General features: G+C 51.7%; 2 protein-coding genes across 2 annotated transcripts in view; both read left to right on the forward strand.

Moving 5' to 3' along the window:
* The window catches only part of hddc3 (HD domain containing 3), a 23,090-nt gene extending 18,932 nt beyond the window's left edge, over positions 1-4,158 (forward strand). Inside the window, exons 5-8 of the mRNA XM_079555887.1 lie at positions 733-869; positions 3,299-3,319; positions 3,413-3,437; positions 4,128-4,158. Coding sequence (XP_079412013.1) covers positions 733-869; positions 3,299-3,310 — 149 coding nt within the window. The 3' untranslated portion in view covers positions 3,311-3,319; positions 3,413-3,437; positions 4,128-4,158. The remainder of the gene's footprint in view (positions 1-732; positions 870-3,298; positions 3,320-3,412; positions 3,438-4,127) is intronic.
* A 1,835-nt stretch (positions 4,159-5,993) lies between these two features.
* Positions 5,994-15,574, forward strand: mfap1 (microfibril associated protein 1; the record flags this gene model as incomplete). The annotated part of the gene is made up of 6 exons (XM_079555891.1): positions 5,994-6,166; positions 9,217-9,433; positions 10,004-10,157; positions 10,353-10,540; positions 14,407-14,461; positions 15,356-15,574. The coding sequence occupies exons 1-6, from the start codon at positions 6,085-6,087 to the stop codon at positions 15,572-15,574; spliced, it is 915 nt and encodes a 304-aa protein (XP_079412017.1). The 5' UTR covers positions 5,994-6,084.
* Between the last annotated feature and the right edge of the window lie 2,526 nt (positions 15,575-18,100).

Here is an 18,100-nt window from a genome sequence, read left to right on the forward strand (position 1 = left end):
CACAGTAATGCCTCATTTGAAAGCTAAGTCCGACAAAAGTCATTTAAGATTTTTGTTCATGTGTTGTCGTCTCTTTTTCGTCATTTTTCCGTTTGCTTTTTCGTTGCCATTTTGAGCCTCACTTCTGTTTTGTTTTTGTTGCTTAAATGTCTTTTTTTTGCCACGTATTTTTCAAGTCTTTAGATTTGGGTCAAGTAGAACTGGAGAAAACCCACAGGTCCAGAGGTTCTGACGATTCATTGTGTTAATCGGGTCAAAGGGTCATGATCAGAAACCCCCGAGATATATGTGTGTTACTGCTGTATTACTCGTGTACTGCAGTAGTGGTGTGTACAGCAGTACTGCAGTAGTGGTGTGTACAGCAGTACTGCAGTAGTGGTGTGTACAGTAGTACTGCAGTAGTGGTGTGTACAGTAGTACTGCAGTAGTGGTGTGTACAGCAGGACTGCAGTAGTGGTGTGTACAGTAGTACTGCAGTAGTGGTGTGTACAGTAGTACTGCAGTATTGGTGTGCACAGCAGGACTGCAGTAGTGGTGTGTACAGTAGTACTGCAGTAGTGGTGTGTACAGTAGTACTGCAGTATTGGTGTGCACAGCAGTACTGCAGTATTGGTGTGTACAGTAGTACTGCAGTAGTGGTGTGTACAGCAGTACTGCAGTAGTGGTGTGTACAGTAGTACTGCAGTAGTGGTGTGTACAGTAGTACTGCAGTATTTGTGTTGTGTATTCCAGGCTGGTCGGAGCTCAGAGTTCAGGAGTATTTCGTTTGGGCGGCTGAGGTGGTTCAGGGACTGAGAGGAACCAGCCCCGTCCTGGAGCAGAGTCTGGACCAGCTCTTCACCAAACGAGGAGTGGACCTGACCCAGAACCTGACCCAGAACCCCTGACCCAGAACCCCTGACCCAGAACCTGACCCAAAACCCCTGACCCAGAACCTGACCCAGAACCCCTGACCCAGAACCCCTGACCCAGAACCTGACCCAAAACCCCTGACCCAGAACCCCTGACCCAGAACCTGACCCAGAACCTGACCCAGAACCTGACCCAGAACCTGACCCAGAACCCCTGACCCAGAACCCCTGACCCAGAACCTGACCCAGAACCCCTGACCCAGAACCTGACCCAGAACCTGACCCAGAACCTGACCCAGAACCCCTGACCCAGAACCCCTGACCCAGAACCTGACCCAGAACCTGACCCAGAACCTGACCCAGAACCCCTGACCCAGAACCTGACCCAGAACCCCTGACCCAGAACCTGACCCAGAACCCCTGACCCAGAACCCCTGACCCAGAACCTGACCCAGAACCTGACCCAGAACCTGACCCAGAACCTGACCCAGAACCCCTGACCCAGAACCCCTGACCCAGAACCTGACCCAGAACCTGACCCAGAACCTGACCCAGAACCCCTGACCCAGAACCCCTGACCCAGAACCCCTGACCCAGAACCCCTGACCCAGAACCCCTGACCCAGAACCTGACCCAGAACCCCTGACCCAGAACCCCTGACCCAGAACCCCTGACCCAGAACCCCTGACCCAGAACCCCTGACCCAGAACCCCTGACCCAGAACCCCTGACCCAGAACCCCTGACCCAGAACCTGACCCAGAACCTGACCCAGAACCCCTGACCCAGAACCCCTGACCCAGAACCCCTGACCCAGAACCTGACCCAGAGCCCCTGACCCAGAGCCCCTGACCCAGAACCTGACCCAGAACCCCTGACCCAGAACCCTTGACCCAGAACCTGACCCAGAACCCCTGACCCTGACTGACCCTGACTCTGACCCTGACCCTGACTCTGACCCCTGACCCTGACCCTGACTGACCCTGACTCTGACCCCTGACCCTGACTGACCCTGACCCTGACCCTGACTGACCCTGACTCTGACCCCTGACCCTGACCCCTGACTCTGACCCTGACTGACCCTGACCCCTGACCCTGACCCCTGACTCTGACCCCTGACCCTGACTGACCCTGACTCTGACCCCTGACTCTGACCCTGACCCTGACTGACCCTGACTCTGACCCCTGACCCCTGACCCTGACCCTGACTGACCCTGACTCTGACCCCTGACTCTGACCCTGACTGACCCTGACCCTGACTGACCCTGACCCCTGACCCTGACTGACCCTGACTCTGACCCCTGACCCTGACTGACCCTGACTGACCCTGACTCTGACCCCTGACCCTGACCCTGACCCTGACTGACCCTGACTCTGACCCCTGACCCTGACCCCTGACTCTGACCCTGACTGACCCTGACCCCTGACCCTGACTGACCCTGACTCTGACCCCTGACTCTGACCCCTGACCCTGACTGACCCTGACTCTGACCCCTGACCCCTGACCCTGACTGACCCTGACTGACCCTGACTCTGACCCCTGACCCTGACCCTGACTGACCCTGACTGACCCTGACTCTGACCCCTGACCCTGACCCTGACTGACCCTGACTGACCCTGACCCCTGACCCTGACTGACCCTGACTGACCCTGACTCTGACCCCTGACCCCTGACCCTGACTGACCCTGACTGACCCTGACTCTGACCCCTGACCCTGACCCCTGACTCTGACCCCTGACCCTGACCCTGACTGACCCTGACTGACCCTGACTCTGACCCCTGACCCTGACCCTGACCCTGACTGACCCTGACTCTGACCCCTGACCCTGACCCCTGACTCTGACCCTGACTGACCCTGACCCCTGACCCTGACCCCTGACCCTGACCCCTGACTCTGACCCTGACTCTGACCCCTGACCCCTGACCCTGACTGACCCTGACTCTGACCCCTGACCCTGACCCCTGACCCTGACCCCTGACTCTGACCCCTGACCCTGACTGACCCTGACTCTGACCCCTGACTCTGACCCTGACCCTGACTGACCCTGACTCTGACCCCTGACCCCTGACCCTGACCCTGACTGACCCTGACTCTGACCCCTGACTCTGACCCTGACTGACCCTGACTCTGACCCCTGACTCTGACCCTGACCCTGACTGACCCTGACTCTGACCCCTGACCCCTGACCCTGACCCTGACTGACCCTGACTCTGACCCCTGACTCTGACCCTGACTGACCCTGACTCTGACCCCTGACCCCTGACCCTGACCCTGACTGACCCTGACTCTGACCCCTGACTCTGACCCTGACCCTGACTGACCCTGACTCTGACCCCTGACCCCTGACCCTGACCCTGACTGACCCTGACTGACCCTGACTCTGACCCCTGACCCTGACCCCTGACCCTGACCCCTGACCCTGACCCCTGACTCTGACCCTGACTGACCCTGACCCCTGACTCTGACCCCTGACCCTGACTGACCCTGACTCTGACCCCTGACTCTGACCCTGACCCTGACTGACCCTGACTCTGACCCCTGACCCCTGACCCTGACCCTGACTGACCCTGACTCTGACCCCTGACTCTGACCCCTGACCCTGACTGACCCTGACCCTGACTGACCCTGACCCCTGACTCTGACCCCTGACCCTGACTGACCCTGACCCTGACTGACCCTGACCCCTGACCCTGACCCCTGACCCTGACTGACCCTGACTGACCCTGACCCCTGACTCTGACCCCTGACCCTGACTGACCCTGACTCTGACCCCTGACCCTGACCCTGACCCTGACTGACCCTGACTCTGACCCTGACTGACCCTGACTGACCCTGACTCTGACCCTGACTGACCCTGACTGACCCTGACCCCTGACCCTGACCCCTGACTCTGACCCCTGACCCTGACCCTGACTGACCCTGACTCTGACCCTGACTGACCCTGACTGACCCTGACCCCTGACCCTGACCCCTGACTCTGACCCTGACTGACCCTGACTGACCCTGACCCCTGACCCTGACCCCTGACTCTGACCCTGACTGACCCTGACCCTGACTGACCCTGACCCCTGACCCTGACCCCTGACCCTGACCCTGACTGACCCTGACCCCTGACTCTGACCCCTGACCCTGACTGACCCTGACTCTGACCCCTGACCCTGACCCTGACCCTGACTGACCCTGACTCTGACCCCTGACCCTGACCCTGACCCTGACTGACCCTGACTCTGACCCCTGACCCCTGACTCTGACCCTGACTGACCCTGACCCCTGACCCTGTCGTCCGAGGCTCCTGCAGGACTGAGGCGCTGACGGAGCCGACACAGAATCAGCCAAAGTTCATGTTTTCGTGTCTGACTCTGGACTCGTCTAAATAAATACAAGCGTTTTTTCTGTCTCTAGTTTTTCATTATTATTATTTTATTCATCAAATGCAAACATAATAAACCAGTAAACAATGTCATTAAAACAAAGTTCAAACCCGAGTGTTTCAGCAGGACTTCATGTTTTTAAGGGAATTGCTTTATCACAGTGGAAAACAAAGGAAAGTGTAACAATAATAATAATCCTTACACTTGTATTGCGCTTTACAAGCCTGTGTTTCCAAGTTTCTCAAAGCGCTGCACTGTCGTCATCATTCACTTCATACTCTGTGGGGGTAAGACACTACTGTAGCCACAGCTGCACTGGGGCAGACTGACTGAAGAGAGGCTGCCAGTTTGCCCAGATTTTTAAATTTGGGAAACGGAGAAAACTAAAGAAAATGCAACAATTATCATAATTAATCGTCGTAATGTTTTATTAAGGTGCTGTTGATTTCCTGTCTCTTGCTGTAAGTTAATTGACTTCAGAGTTTAACCCCCGACTCAACCCAGCACTTTTCCTTCAGTTTTACCCAAATCTAAAAGCTTCTCGACTGAAGCGTTTACAGCCCATAGGCCTCATTTGAAAGCTAAGCCCTGCATAACAGCTTTTGTTTGTCACGTTTTACTTGTTTTTGTGTCTAAACAAAGGATCACATTTTCACTGCTTTTCTTCTCACGCTTTAGTCACATTATTGTTGCTTTTTTGTGTAACTGAACATGTCAAAAACGAGGAAACCACAACCGGAAAGGACGACCACAGGACAATCAAAACACTGGAAAAGCTCAGACTACATTTGAGGGGCTTAGCTTTCAAATTGCACTGGCGTATAGGCTGTAACCTTTTAGATTTGGGTGAAGCTTGTGGCAGGCATATCGGGGACAGTTAGAAAACAGTGATTAATATGTTGGAGTCGAATAAAAAAATAGCTTGACACAGACATAATGCTTTGTATAACATCATTTTAATGTTTTGAAAGAAGTTTGTTTTAACTCAGCACAATATATTTAGTACTTCTGCGCATGCGTCTTACAGGCGCGAAGTTCGACCGGCTTTAAAATGTATTAATATTTTTATGATCGGTACAATTGATGTGTTTAAACCATATCTACTTATAATTTTCATTGTTTTTCCGCTTATTCCAGTCATATAGATGCAAACTACCCATGAGGAGGTTTTCTTTCGCGTTTTTCGCTGAAAAGAATGGCTTTATGAGGAACTAACCTATTTAAATCTTATATTTGCTGCCTTATGTGTATATATAGGCCTATAAATATTGTCATAGATTGTACATTTTGTAAATAGTCAATTGTTGTGTTTTTGTTTAGTTAAATCTGATCGTTTATAATTATTATAATTTATATCATCATCAAAATCATCATTATTTTGTTTATTTGTATTTTCTATAAATATACACAATTTACAACTTGTTGTTCTGTTGCTTTGTCAAATCTTTCATAATCGTTATTATCATTTCTATCATTATTACAATTATTTATTTCAATGTGTTTTACATAAATATAGCCGACATAATTTACACATTGCCTAATTAACACTTTCTCCATCTGTGAGATCAATAAAGTATCAAAGAGCTGCCGTAAACATGCGAAGCCTGCGCATGCGCTAAACACCGTAGCTCCGATTCACTTCCTGTCCCCGATATGCCACAAAGCTGAACTGGAGAAAGGGAACATCCGCTGCTCCTCCTGTGGGCGGAACGAACGTGTGACTTGTTTCTGCCCGGAGCGCGCGGTTTCCGGTCCCTGAGCTCAGTGAGCAGTTCCTGGACGTTTCTCTGCGGGAGAAGCTTCTGTTCTGGTCTGTGTGTTTCTGTTTGTGAAGTTTCTCCAGAGGAGCTGAAGCCGCAGACATGTCGGGGATGGACGCGCTGAACATGAAGCTTCCCGCCATCCAGAGCACGGCGGGAGCGGTGCCCGTGAGGAACGAGAAAGGTAAACACACTGTAGCTTTAGCCGGAGGAGCTAACGGCTAATGCTAACGGGAGCTAGCGGCGAACACCATACACTTACTGCAGTTTATCCATTAAGACTTTTTATTAAAGGGTCCGAGTGCGAGGCTTGGAAGGAGGAGGATGTTTATGTTTATGTGGGAAAGAGAAAAGTTACGACGATAAATAAATAACCAGTTAAAATCAGCTGAAAACCACAGGCTGCGTTCGAAACCATCGAACTTTAAGCGCTAACACTAGCAACTGACCTTTGACCTTTCATGGGGTCGACTGTTAGATCTGTGCAGTCAGTGAACTAGAGCTTCAGAGCTGTTTTAAACAATCCGACCGTCCTTAAACAGGGGAAAGGACAGTGACATCACCAACAGCTGCTGTTCTTTAAAGTTACTGGTGGAGCAGGCCAAACAAAAGTGCATGGCGCCCCCTAGTGTACAGTGTCAACAACAATGATCCACACATTTCCCTTTAGTCTTATTTTATTTCAGCAGCTGTTTCTTAAAGCGACAGCAGCAAATGATCCATGTGGCTTAAGTTTCTACTAAATGGAAACAAAAGCATTTAATCTGTTTCCTGAGTTTCCTCTTTAACACTGACATGTGACTGAGCTGTGGGGACGACAACATGGATTTATCACTTTATAAAGTTTGGCTTGTGCAGAATCTTACTTTTTATAATTAAATGTGCAGCTGTCAATCAACAGTGGCATGAATCACGCGAGGGTGGGGGCGAGGGGGGATTGGCGCAGCACATATGCTCCTCTTCCCGGTTCATGGTCCCTGTATCTGGCAGCGACTCTGCTTTAAAACACTTCAACCTTCACAACAGATATAAAGTATAGAAATATAGAGATTATGTGTGTCAATAAAGTTGGTGAATGTTTTACTATAACTGAACTTTTATAGCTCTGTTCATGGTTTTTGGAAGTTTGCAGAAAATGTGTTGCTGTGATTCAGATGAAGACTTTAGTGATGTTGTGATACAGATAATAAGTAAAGATTAAACACCTCGGAGCCGCGTTAGTCGGTTCTAACGCCCGACACAGTGTTGTTCCTCCTGCATTATAACGTCTAACGCGGCTCCTCGTTGTTTAATCCGCTTATACCAGGGTCCCACAAACCTAACATTTATAATAAATGTGTTTTTCATTGACTAAAGTCACTAAATCTGCCAGACTACGGGACTATTTTGTGTGGGTTATTAGCCGGTCACTGAAGGCTGGTCTCAGAGCGAGTCATTCTCCGCAGCTATTACGAGGATCTCAGTCAGGCTCAACGACACAACATCAGCACAGAATCACAACACAACAGGACTAACCCGGAAACACTTTTCCCTGGAAGGAAACACCCATATGCGGCACTCGTGGGCACCAGTTATTTACCTTTTACATGTTTTTGTGTCGTTTTTTTTGACTGTTTATTTTTCCATTTTTATTTTTATTTTTTTTTCATTTTTTTTTCTTTTTTTTGTGTATTTTTTTGTGTTTTTTTGTCATTTTTTGTCATTTTTTGTCGGTTTTTGTCGTTTTTGTTGTTTTTTTTTGTTGTTTTTTGTTGTTTTTTGTTGTTTTTTTGTCATTTTTTTGTCGTTTTTGTTGTTGTTTTTTGTTGTTTTTTTGTTGTTTTTTGTTGTTTTTTTGTTGTTTTTTTCCTTTTTTTGTCGTTTATTGTTTTATTTTTTATTTTTCTTATTTGTTTAGTTGTTTTTTTGTTGTTTTGTTGTCATTTTTTTTCGTTTTTTTTCGTTTTATTTATTTATTTATTTATTTTTTTTGTTTTTTGTCGTTTTTTGTTGTTTTTTCGTCGTTTTTTTTCTTCGTTTTTTGTTGTTTTTTTGTCGTTTTTTCTCATTTTTTGTTGTTTTTTTGTTGTTTTTTTCGTTTTTTTTCTTTTTTTTATTTTTATTTATTTATTTATATTTTTCGTTTTTTGTTGTTTTTTTGTTTTTTGTCGTTTTTTTGGTCATTTTTTGTCGGTTTTTTTGTGTCGTTTTTTCGTCACGTTTTGGTCACATCTTCATCCTTGTTTTCATCTCAGTTCTGTCTCTATTTTCGCACCTTTTTTCCAGAAGCTTTTGGATTGGGGTAAAGCCGAGCTGGAGAAAATGTGCTCGGTTCAGGCGGGAGTTAAGGGGTTCAATGCAGGATCGTTTTATGTACGTCTGAAAATGATGAAGAGCCTGAACCGTTTCCAATAGAAATGTGAAGCTCGTATGTTATTAACAGTAGCTAACCTAGCTGTAGAAGTAGATGAAGAGCGAGGGTGTAGATGATAAGTAAGGACTAAACCACTTGGAGCTGCATTAGTCGGTTCTAACACCGACACAGTGTTGTTCCTCCTGCATTCTAACGTCTAACGCGGCTCCTCGTTGTTTAATCCGCTTATACCAGGGTCCCACAAACCTAACATTTATAATAAATGTGTTTTTCATTGACTAAAGTCACTAAATCTGCCAGACTACGGGACTATTTTGTGTGGGTTATTAGCCGGTCACTGAAGGCTGGTCTCAGAGCGAGTCATTCTCCGCAGCTATTACGAGGATCTCAGTCAGGCTCAACGACACAACATCAGCACAGAATCACAACACAACAGGACTAACCCGGAAACACTTTTCCCTGGAAGGAAACACCGATATGCGCCACTCGTGGGCACCAGTTATTTACCTTTTACAAGGTTTAACCTGAAGCTAAAGCTAGCTAGCTCAACCAGCTCAACTGTTTATGGAAACAGCTGCGGTGGAGTCGCTCACACCTGGGCCCCCCCAACTCAAACTTTTATGTTTGACTTTACTAATCCAGACAAAGATGCTTAAATATGGATCATTTTACGCCTGAAAATGATGAATAGCCTTAACCGTTTCCAATAGAAATGTAAAGCTCATATGTTATTAACAGTAGCTAACCTAGCTGCTCACTCTCCTCTACTTCACCGGACTGGCCGAACAGTTTTGTGATGATCAGTGATTAGTGTTTGAATGTATGAAGTCTAATAATGTGCCTGTGTGACGCCATGTGCCCCCCCCTCCCCCCCCCCGCAGGAGAGCTGTCCATGGAGAAGGTGAAGGTGAAGCGCTACATCTCGGGGAAGCGCCCGGACTACGCCCCCATGGAGTCGTCTGACGAAGAGGAGCAGGACTTCCAGTTTGTGAAGAAGAACCGAGAGGCGGAGCCAGAGGCGGAGGCTGAGGAGACGGAGGTGTCAGACCCGAGGCTAAAGAGGCTGCTGAACCGGAGCAATGAGGACCGAGAGGACAGGTATGACCTCACGCTGACCTCACACTGACCACACACTGACCACACACTGACCTCACGCTGACCACACACTGACCTCACGCTGACCTCACACTGACCACACGCTGACCACACGCTGACCTCACACTGACCACAACGACCCGAGGCTAAAGAGGCTGCTGAACCGGAGCAATGAGGACCGAGAGGACAGGTATGACCTCACGCTGACCTCACGCTGACCACACACTGACCACACGCTGACCACAACGACCCGAGGCTAAAGAGGCTGCTGAACCGGAGCAATGAGGACCGAGAGGACAGGTATGACCTCACGCTGACCTCATGCTGACCACACACTGACCTCACGCTGACCACACACTGACCACACACTGACCACACACTGACCACACACTGACCACACACTGACCACACACTGACCACACACTGACCACAACGACCCGAGGCTAAAGAGGCTGCTGAACCGGAGCAATGAGGACCGAGAGGACAGGTATGACCTCACGCTGACCTCACGCTGACCACACACTGACCACACACTGACCACAACGACCCTGACGCGTCTCCTGGTCCTCGCAGGTATGAGCGTCACCGGGCCATCGTGGAGCCGGAGGTGATGGAGGAGGAGAGCAGTGAGGAGTCAGAGGAGGAGATCATCCACACCAGACCCAGAGTCCGAGAGCGAGAGGAGAGCAGCGAGGAAGAGGAGGAGGAGGAGGAGCTGGATGAAGAGGTACTGTGTGTCCACCACTGAATATACTGTATCCACCACTGAATATACTGTATCCACCACTGAATATACTGTATCCACCACTGAATATACTGTATCCACCACTGAATATACTGTGTCCACCACTGAATATACTGTATCCACCACTGAATATACATCCCCTCACCGCTGGGACCTGACGCTCCGATGTGGTTGCAGGAGATCGAGCGGCGCAGGACGATGATGCGACAGCGAGCGCAGGACAGGAAAGACGAGCAGGAACAGGAAGTGATGGAGGTGGAGGAGGAGGGAAAATCCGACAAGTCAGAGTCTGAGTCTGAATACGAAGAATATACAGACTCGGAGGACGAAGCAGAGCCGCGGCTGAAGCCCGTCTTTATCAGGAAGTGAGTCACTGACGCACCCGTAACAGGCAGCACACGCATGTAGAGATGTAGAGATGCACTCGCCCTCATCTGTTTGTACTGACACATGGTCCACGGTAACACCGGTATAGAGTTTGGACACCGGTGTAACTTTGATACCGCGGTAGATGAGATCGTTTGTGCAGCTCATGTCAGAACCACACGGAGATGCTGCTCAGAGTCAGAGCAGCAGAAACATGACTGTGGAGCTTCAGGGGCAGCGCTTCAACAATCTATTGATATGAAGGAAGTTTGCTGCTTTTGTCGCCCATATTTGCGAGGAAAGGTCTCAGGATTTGCGTCTTGGATGGACTCCGGAGAGTTGTAGCATCGCCTAAATTATATCGCCAAATATACCAAATATATCGATATAGTTCATTTTCATACCGTGAAATACATTTTTGGTCATATCGCCCTGCCCTGCTAACATATAGAGCTTCATCATCTGCGGGTTTCTGTGTGTGACCTCGGCTCTTCGTGCTCTGTTTCTGTCTGACCTCGGCTCTTCGTGCTCTGTTTCTGTCTGACCTCGGCTCTTCGTGCTCTGTTTGACCTCGGCTCTTCGTGCTCTGTTTGTCTGACCTCGGCTCTTCGTGCTCTGTCTGACCTCAGCTCTTCGTGCTCTGTCTGACCTCGGCTCTTCGTGCTCTGTCTGACCTCGGCTCTTCGTGCTCTGTTTGACCTCGGCTCTTCGTGCTCTGTTTGTCTGACCTCGGCTCTTCGTGCTCTGTGTGTCTGACCTCGGCTCTTCGTGCTCTGACCTCGGCTCTTCGTGCTCAGTTTGTCTGACCTCAGCTCTTCGTGCTCTGTTTGTCTGACCTCAGCTCTTCGTGCTCTGTTTGTCTGACCTCGGCTCTTCGTGCTCTGACCTCGGCTCTTCGTGCTCTGTTTCTGTCTGACCTCGGCTCTTCGTGCTCTGTTTGACCTCGGCTCTTCGTGCTCTGTGTGTCTGACCTCGGCTCTTCGTGCTCTGTTTGTCTGACCTCGGCTCTTCGTGCTCTGTGTGTCTGACCTCGGCTCTTCGTGCTCTGTCTGACCTCGGCTCTTCGTGCTCTGTTTGACCTCGGCTCTTCGTGCTCTGTTTGTCTGACCTCGGCTCTTCGTGCTCTGTCTGTCTGACCTCGGCTCTTCGTGCTCTGTGTGTCTGACCTCGGCTCTTCGTGCTCTGTTTGTCTGACCTCGGCTCTTCGTGCTCTGTGTGTCTGACCTCGGCTCTTCGTGCTCTGTTTGTCTGACCTCGGCTCTTCGTGCTCTGTGTGTCTGACCTCGGCTCTTCGTGCTCTGTTTGTCTGACCTCGGCTCTTCGTGCTCTGTCTGACCTCGGCTCTTCGTGCTCTGTTTGTCTGACCTCGGCTCTTCGTGCTCTGTCTGACCTCGGCTCTTCGTGCTGTTTCTGTCTGACCTCGGCTCTTCGTGCTCTGTTTGTCTGACCTCGGCTCTTCGTGCTCTGTTTCTGTCTGACCTCGGCTCTTCGTGCTCTGTCTGTCTGACCTCGGCTCTTCGTGCTCTGTGTGTCTGACCTCGGCTCTTCGTGCTCTGTTTGTCTGACCTCGGCTCTTCGTGCTCTGTTTGTCTGACCTCGGCTCTTCGTGCTCTGTTTGTCTGACCTCAGCTCTTCGTGCTCTGTCTGACCTCGGCTCTTCGTGCTCTGTTTGTCTGACCTCAGCTCTTCGTGCTCTGTTTGACCTCGGCTCTTCGTGCTCTGTTTGACCTCGGCTCTTCGTGCTCTGACCTCGGCTCTTCGTGCTCTGTCTGTCTGACCTCGGCTCTTCGTGCTCTGTCTGACCTCGGCTCTTCGTGCTCTGTCTGACCTCGGCTCTTCGTGCTCTGTCTGACCTCGGCTCTTCGTGCTCTGTTTGTCTGACCTCAGCTCTTCGTGCTCTGTTTGTCTGACCTCGGCTCTTCGTGCTCTGTTTGTCTGACCTCGGCTCTTCGTGCTCTGACCTCGGCTCTTCGTGCTCTGTCTGTCTGACCTCGGCTCTTCGTGCTCTGTCTGACCTCGGCTCTTCGTGCTCTGTTTGTCTGACCTCGGCTCTTCGTGCTCTGTTTGTCTGACCTCGGCTCTTCGTGCACTGTTTGTCTGACCTCGGCTCTTCGTGCTCTGTTTGTCTGACCTCGGCTCTTCGTGCTCTGTTTGACCTCGGCTCTTCGTGCTCTGTCTGACCTCGGCTCTTCGTGCTCTGTTTGTCTGACCTCGGCTCTTCGTGCTCTGTTTGTCTGACCTCGGCTCTTCGTGCACTGTTTGTCTGACCTCGGCTCTTCGTGCTCTGTTTGTCTGACCTCGGCTCTTCGTGCTCTGTTTGACCTCGGCTCTTCGTGCTCTGTTTTTCTGACCTCGGCTCTTCGTGCTCTGTTTGACCTCAGCTCTTCGTGCTCTGTTTGACCTCAGCTCTTCGTGCTCTGTCTGACCTCGGCTCTTCGTGCTCTGTCTGACCTCGGCTCTTCGTGCTCTGTTTGACCTCGGCTCTTCGTGCTCTGTCTGACCTCGGCTCTTCGTGCTCTGTGTGCTTGACCTCGGCTCTTCGTGCTCTGTTTGACCTCGGCTCTTCGTGCTCTGTTTGACCTCGGCTCTTCGTGCTCTGTTTCTGTCTGACCTCGGCTCTTCGTGCTCTGTGTGTTTGACCTCGGCTCTTCGTGCTCTGTTTGACCTCGGCTCTTCGTGCTCTGTTTCTGTTTGACCTCGGCTCTTCGTGCTCTGTTTCTGTTTGACCTCGGCTCTTCGTGCTCTGTTTGTCTGACCTCGGCTCTTCGTGCTCTGTCTGACCTCGGCTCTTCGTGCTCTGTCTGACCTCGGCTCTTCGTGCTCTGTTTGACCTCGGCTCTTCGTGCTCTGTTTGACCTCGGCTCTTCGTGCTCTGTTTGACCTCGGCTCTTCGTGCTCTGTTTGACCTCGGCTCTTCATGCTCTGTGTGTTTGACCTCGGCTCTTCGTGCTCTGTTTGACCTCGGCTCTTCGTGCTCTGTTTCTGTCTGACCTCGGCTCTTCGTGCTCTGTTTCTGTCTGACCTCGGCTCTTCGTGCTCTGACCTCGGCTCTTCGTGCTCAGTTTGACCTCGGCTCTTCGTGCTCTGTTTCTGTCTGACCTCGGCTCTTCGTGCTCTGACCTCGGCTCTTCGTGCTCTGTCTGACCTCGGCTCTTCGTGCTCTGTTTGACCTCGGCTCTTCGTGCTCTGTCTGACCTCGGCTCTTCGTGCTCTGTTTGACCTCGGCTCTTCGTGCTCTGTCTGACCTCGGCTCTTCGTGCTCTGTTTGTCTGACCTCAGCTCTTCGTGCTCTGTTTGACCTCGGCTCTTCGTGCTCTGTCTGACCTCGGCTCTTCGTGCTCTGTTTGTCTGACCTCGGCTCTTCGTGCTCTGTCTGACCTCGGCTCTTCGTGCTCTGTCTGACCTCGGCTCTTCGTGCTCTGTTTGTCTGACCTCGGCTCTTCGTGCTCTGACCTCGGCTCTTCGTGCTCTGTTTGTCTGACCTCTGCTCTTCGTGCTCTGTCTGACCTCGGCTCTTCGTGCTCTGTTTGACCTCGGCTCTTCGTGCTCTGTTTCTGTCTGACCTCTGCTCTTCGTGCTCAGTTTGACCTCGGCTCTTCGTGCTCTGTCTGACCTCGGCTCTTCGTGCTCTGTTTGACCTCGGCTCTTCGTGCTCTGTTTCTGTCTGACCTCTGCTCTTCGTGCTCAGTTTGACCTCGGCTCTTCGTGCTCTGTCTGACCTCAGCTCTTCGTGCTCTGTCTGACCTCGGCTCTTCGTGCTCTGTCTGACCTCGGCTCTTCGTGCTCTGTCTGACCTCAGCTCTTCGTGCTCTGTCTAACCTCGGCTCTTCGTGCTCTGACCTCGGCTCTTCGTGCTCTGTTTCAGGAAGGATCGTGTGACGGTGGCGGAGCGGGAGATGGAGGAGCAGCACCAGAAAGAGGTCATTATGATGATTTTATGTTTTGAAGTGAATGAAACGGGGCTGTGGCGCCTCCTTCTGGCAGCTGTGGGAATAACTTCAGCAGTGATACAATATTCACCTTATTCCGGAGGCTCGTGTGGGCTTCACGCTCGCCCGGAAGTGTCAGGACAACGGAAGCGCAGAGACAGGGCGGAATAGAGTGGATTAAAGAGGAAGCACAAAGCTAGTGCTGGGATTCACGGCTCTTTTCTGGAGCCAAGTCTGTGGGATCTGTTCCTAAAAAACGGCTCTTTTCAAAGGAGTGGGACAATATATCGATTTTTCCGATATATCGCGATGTTTTGCGGGACAATATGATACCGATACTTTGAGTGAGCGACATCGTGCGTATTAATGAGCGTCATCGTGCATATTAATGAGCGACATCGTGCATATTAATGAGCGACATTGTGCATATTAATGAGCGTCATCGTGCATATTAATGAGCGTCATCGTGCATATTAATGAGCGACATCGTGCATATTAATGAGCGACATTGTGCATACTAATGAGCGACATCGTGCATATTAATGAGCGACATCGTGCATACTAATGAGCTACATTGTGCATATTAATGAGCGTCATTGTGCATATTAATGAGCGACATCGTGCATATTAATGAGCGACATTGTGCATACTAATGAGCGACATCGTGCATATTAATGAGCGACATCGTGCATACTAATGAGCTACATTGTGCATATTAATGAGCGTCATCGTGCATATTAATGAGCGTCATCGTGCATATTAATGAAAAGTCAAAGTTTCTAACGACAGTAAATGTATTTGATTAAACATCTACACGAGTGATAAACATGAGTAGGTGGTAGAACATGTGGACAAACTGAAAAGCCCTTGGAACCCTCTGTGCAGGTGGAGCAGGAGCAGCGCCGCCTGGTGGAGGAGCGCAGGAGGTACACGCTGAAGATCGTGGAGGACGAGGCCAAGCGAGAGTTTGAGGAGAACCGCAGGAACGTGGCAGCGCTGGACGGGTTAGACACCGACCCCGAGAACGAGGAGGAGGAGTACGAGTCCTGGAAACTACGGGAGCTCAAGAGGATCAAGAGGGACCGCGAGACCCGGGAGCAGTGAGTGACCAGGGCTAAGCACCTGTCTGTGACCAGGCACCTGTCTGTGACCACATACCTGTCTGTGACCACACACCTGTCTGTGACCTCACACCTGTCTGTGACCACACACCTGTCTGTGACCTCACACCTGTCTGTGACCACACATCTGTCTGTGACCACACATCTGTCTGTGACCTGTCTGTGACCACACACCTGTCTGTGACCACACACCTGTCTGTGACCACACACCTGTCTGTAGCCACGCCCACACACCTGTCTGTGACCACACACCTGTCTGTGACCACACACCTGTCTGTGACCACACCCACACACCTGTCTGTGACCACACACCTGTCTGTGACCACGCCCACACACCTGTCTGTGACCACACCCACACACCTGTCTGTGACCACACACCTGTCTGTGACCACACACCTGTCTGTGACCACGCCCACACACCTGTCTGTGACCACACACCTGTCTGTGACCACACACCTGTCTGTGACCACGCCCACACACCTGTCTGTGACCACACACCTGTCTGTGACCACACACCTGTCTGTGACCACACACCTGTCTGTAGCCACGCACCTGTCTGTAGCCACGCCCACACACCTGTCTGTGACCACACACCTGTCTGTGACCACGCACCTGTCTGTAGCCACGCCCACACACCTGTCTGTGACCACACACCTGTCTGTGACCACGCCCACACACCTGTCTGTGACCACGCCCACACACCTGTCTGTGACCACACACCTGTCTGTGACCACACACCTGTCTGTGACCACGCACCTGTCTGTGACCACGCACCTGTCTGTAGCCACGCCCACACACCTGTCTGTGACCACGCACCTGTCTGTAGCCACGCCCACACACCTGTCTGTGACCACACACCTGTCTGTGACCACGCACCTGTCTGTAGCCACACCCACACACCTGTCTGTGACCACACACCTGTCTGTGACCACGCCCACACACCTGTCTGTGACCACGCCCACACACCTGTCTGTGACCACGCCCACACACCTGTTCTGTGACCACACACCTGTCTGTGACCTCACACCTGTCTGTGACCACGCCCACACACCTGTCTGAGACCACGCCCACACACCTGTCTGTAGCCACGCCCACACACCTGTGTAACCACGCCCACACACCTGTCTGTGACCACACACCTGTCTGTGACCACACACCTGTCTGTGACCACGCCCACACACCTGTCTGTGACCACACACCTGTCTGTGACCTCACACCTGTCTGTAGCCACGCCCACACACCTGTCTGTGACCACGCACCTGTCTGTAGCCACGCCCACACACCTGTCTGTGACCACACACCTGTCTGTGACCACGCCCACACACCTGTCTGTGACCACGCCCACACACCTGTTCTGTGACCACACACCTGTCTGTGACCTCACACCTGTCTGTGACCACGCCCACACACCTGTCTGTGACCACGCCCACACACCTGTCTGTGACCATGCACCTGTCTGTAGCCACGCCCACACACCTGTCTGAGACCACGCCCACACACCTGTCTGTGACCACGCACCTGTCTGTAGCCACGCCCACACACCTGTCTGTGACCACACACCTGTCTGTGACCACGCCCACACACCTGTCTGTGACCACGCCCACACACCTGTTCTGTGACCACACACCTGTCTGTGACCTCACACCTGTCTGTGACCTCACACCTGTCTGTGACCTCACACCTGTCTGTGACCACGCCCACACACCTGTCTGAGACCACGCCCACACACCTGTCTGTAGCCACGCCCACACACCTGTGTAACCACGCCCACACACCTGTCTGTGACCACACACCTGTCTGTGACCACACACCTGTCTGTGACCACGCCCACACACCTGTCTGTGACCACACACCTGTCTGTGACCTCACACCTGTCTGTAGCCACGCCCACACACCTGTCTGTGACCACGCACCTGTCTGTAGCCACGCCCACACACCTGTCTGTGACCACACACCTGTCTGTGACCACGCCCATACACCTGTCTGTGACCACGCCCACACACCTGTTCTGTGACCACACACCTGTCTGTGACCTCACACCTGTCTGTGACCACGCCCACACACCTGTCTGTGACCACGCCCACGCACCTGTCTGTGACCACACACCTGTCTGTGACCTCACACCTGTCTGTGACCACGCCCACACACCTGTCTGAGACCACGCCCACACACCTGTCTGTAGCCACGCCCACACACCTGTGTAACCACGCCCACACACCTGTCTGTGACCACACACCTGTCTGTGACCACGCACCTGTCTGTAGCCACGCCCACACACCTGTCTGTGACCACACACCTGTCTGTGACCACACCCACACACCTGTCTGTGACCACACCCACACACCTGTCTGTGACCACACCCACACACCTGTCTGAGACCACGCCCACACACCTGTCTGAGACCACGCCCACACACCTGTCTGTGACCACGCCCACACACCTGTCTGAGACCACGCCCACACACCTGTCTGTGACCACGCCCACACACCTGTCTGTAGCCACACACCTG

This window comes from Gobius niger (genome assembly GCF_951799975.1).
Source record: "Gobius niger genome assembly, chromosome: 4".
Classification (NCBI taxonomy): domain Eukaryota; kingdom Metazoa; phylum Chordata; class Actinopteri; order Gobiiformes; family Gobiidae; genus Gobius; species Gobius niger.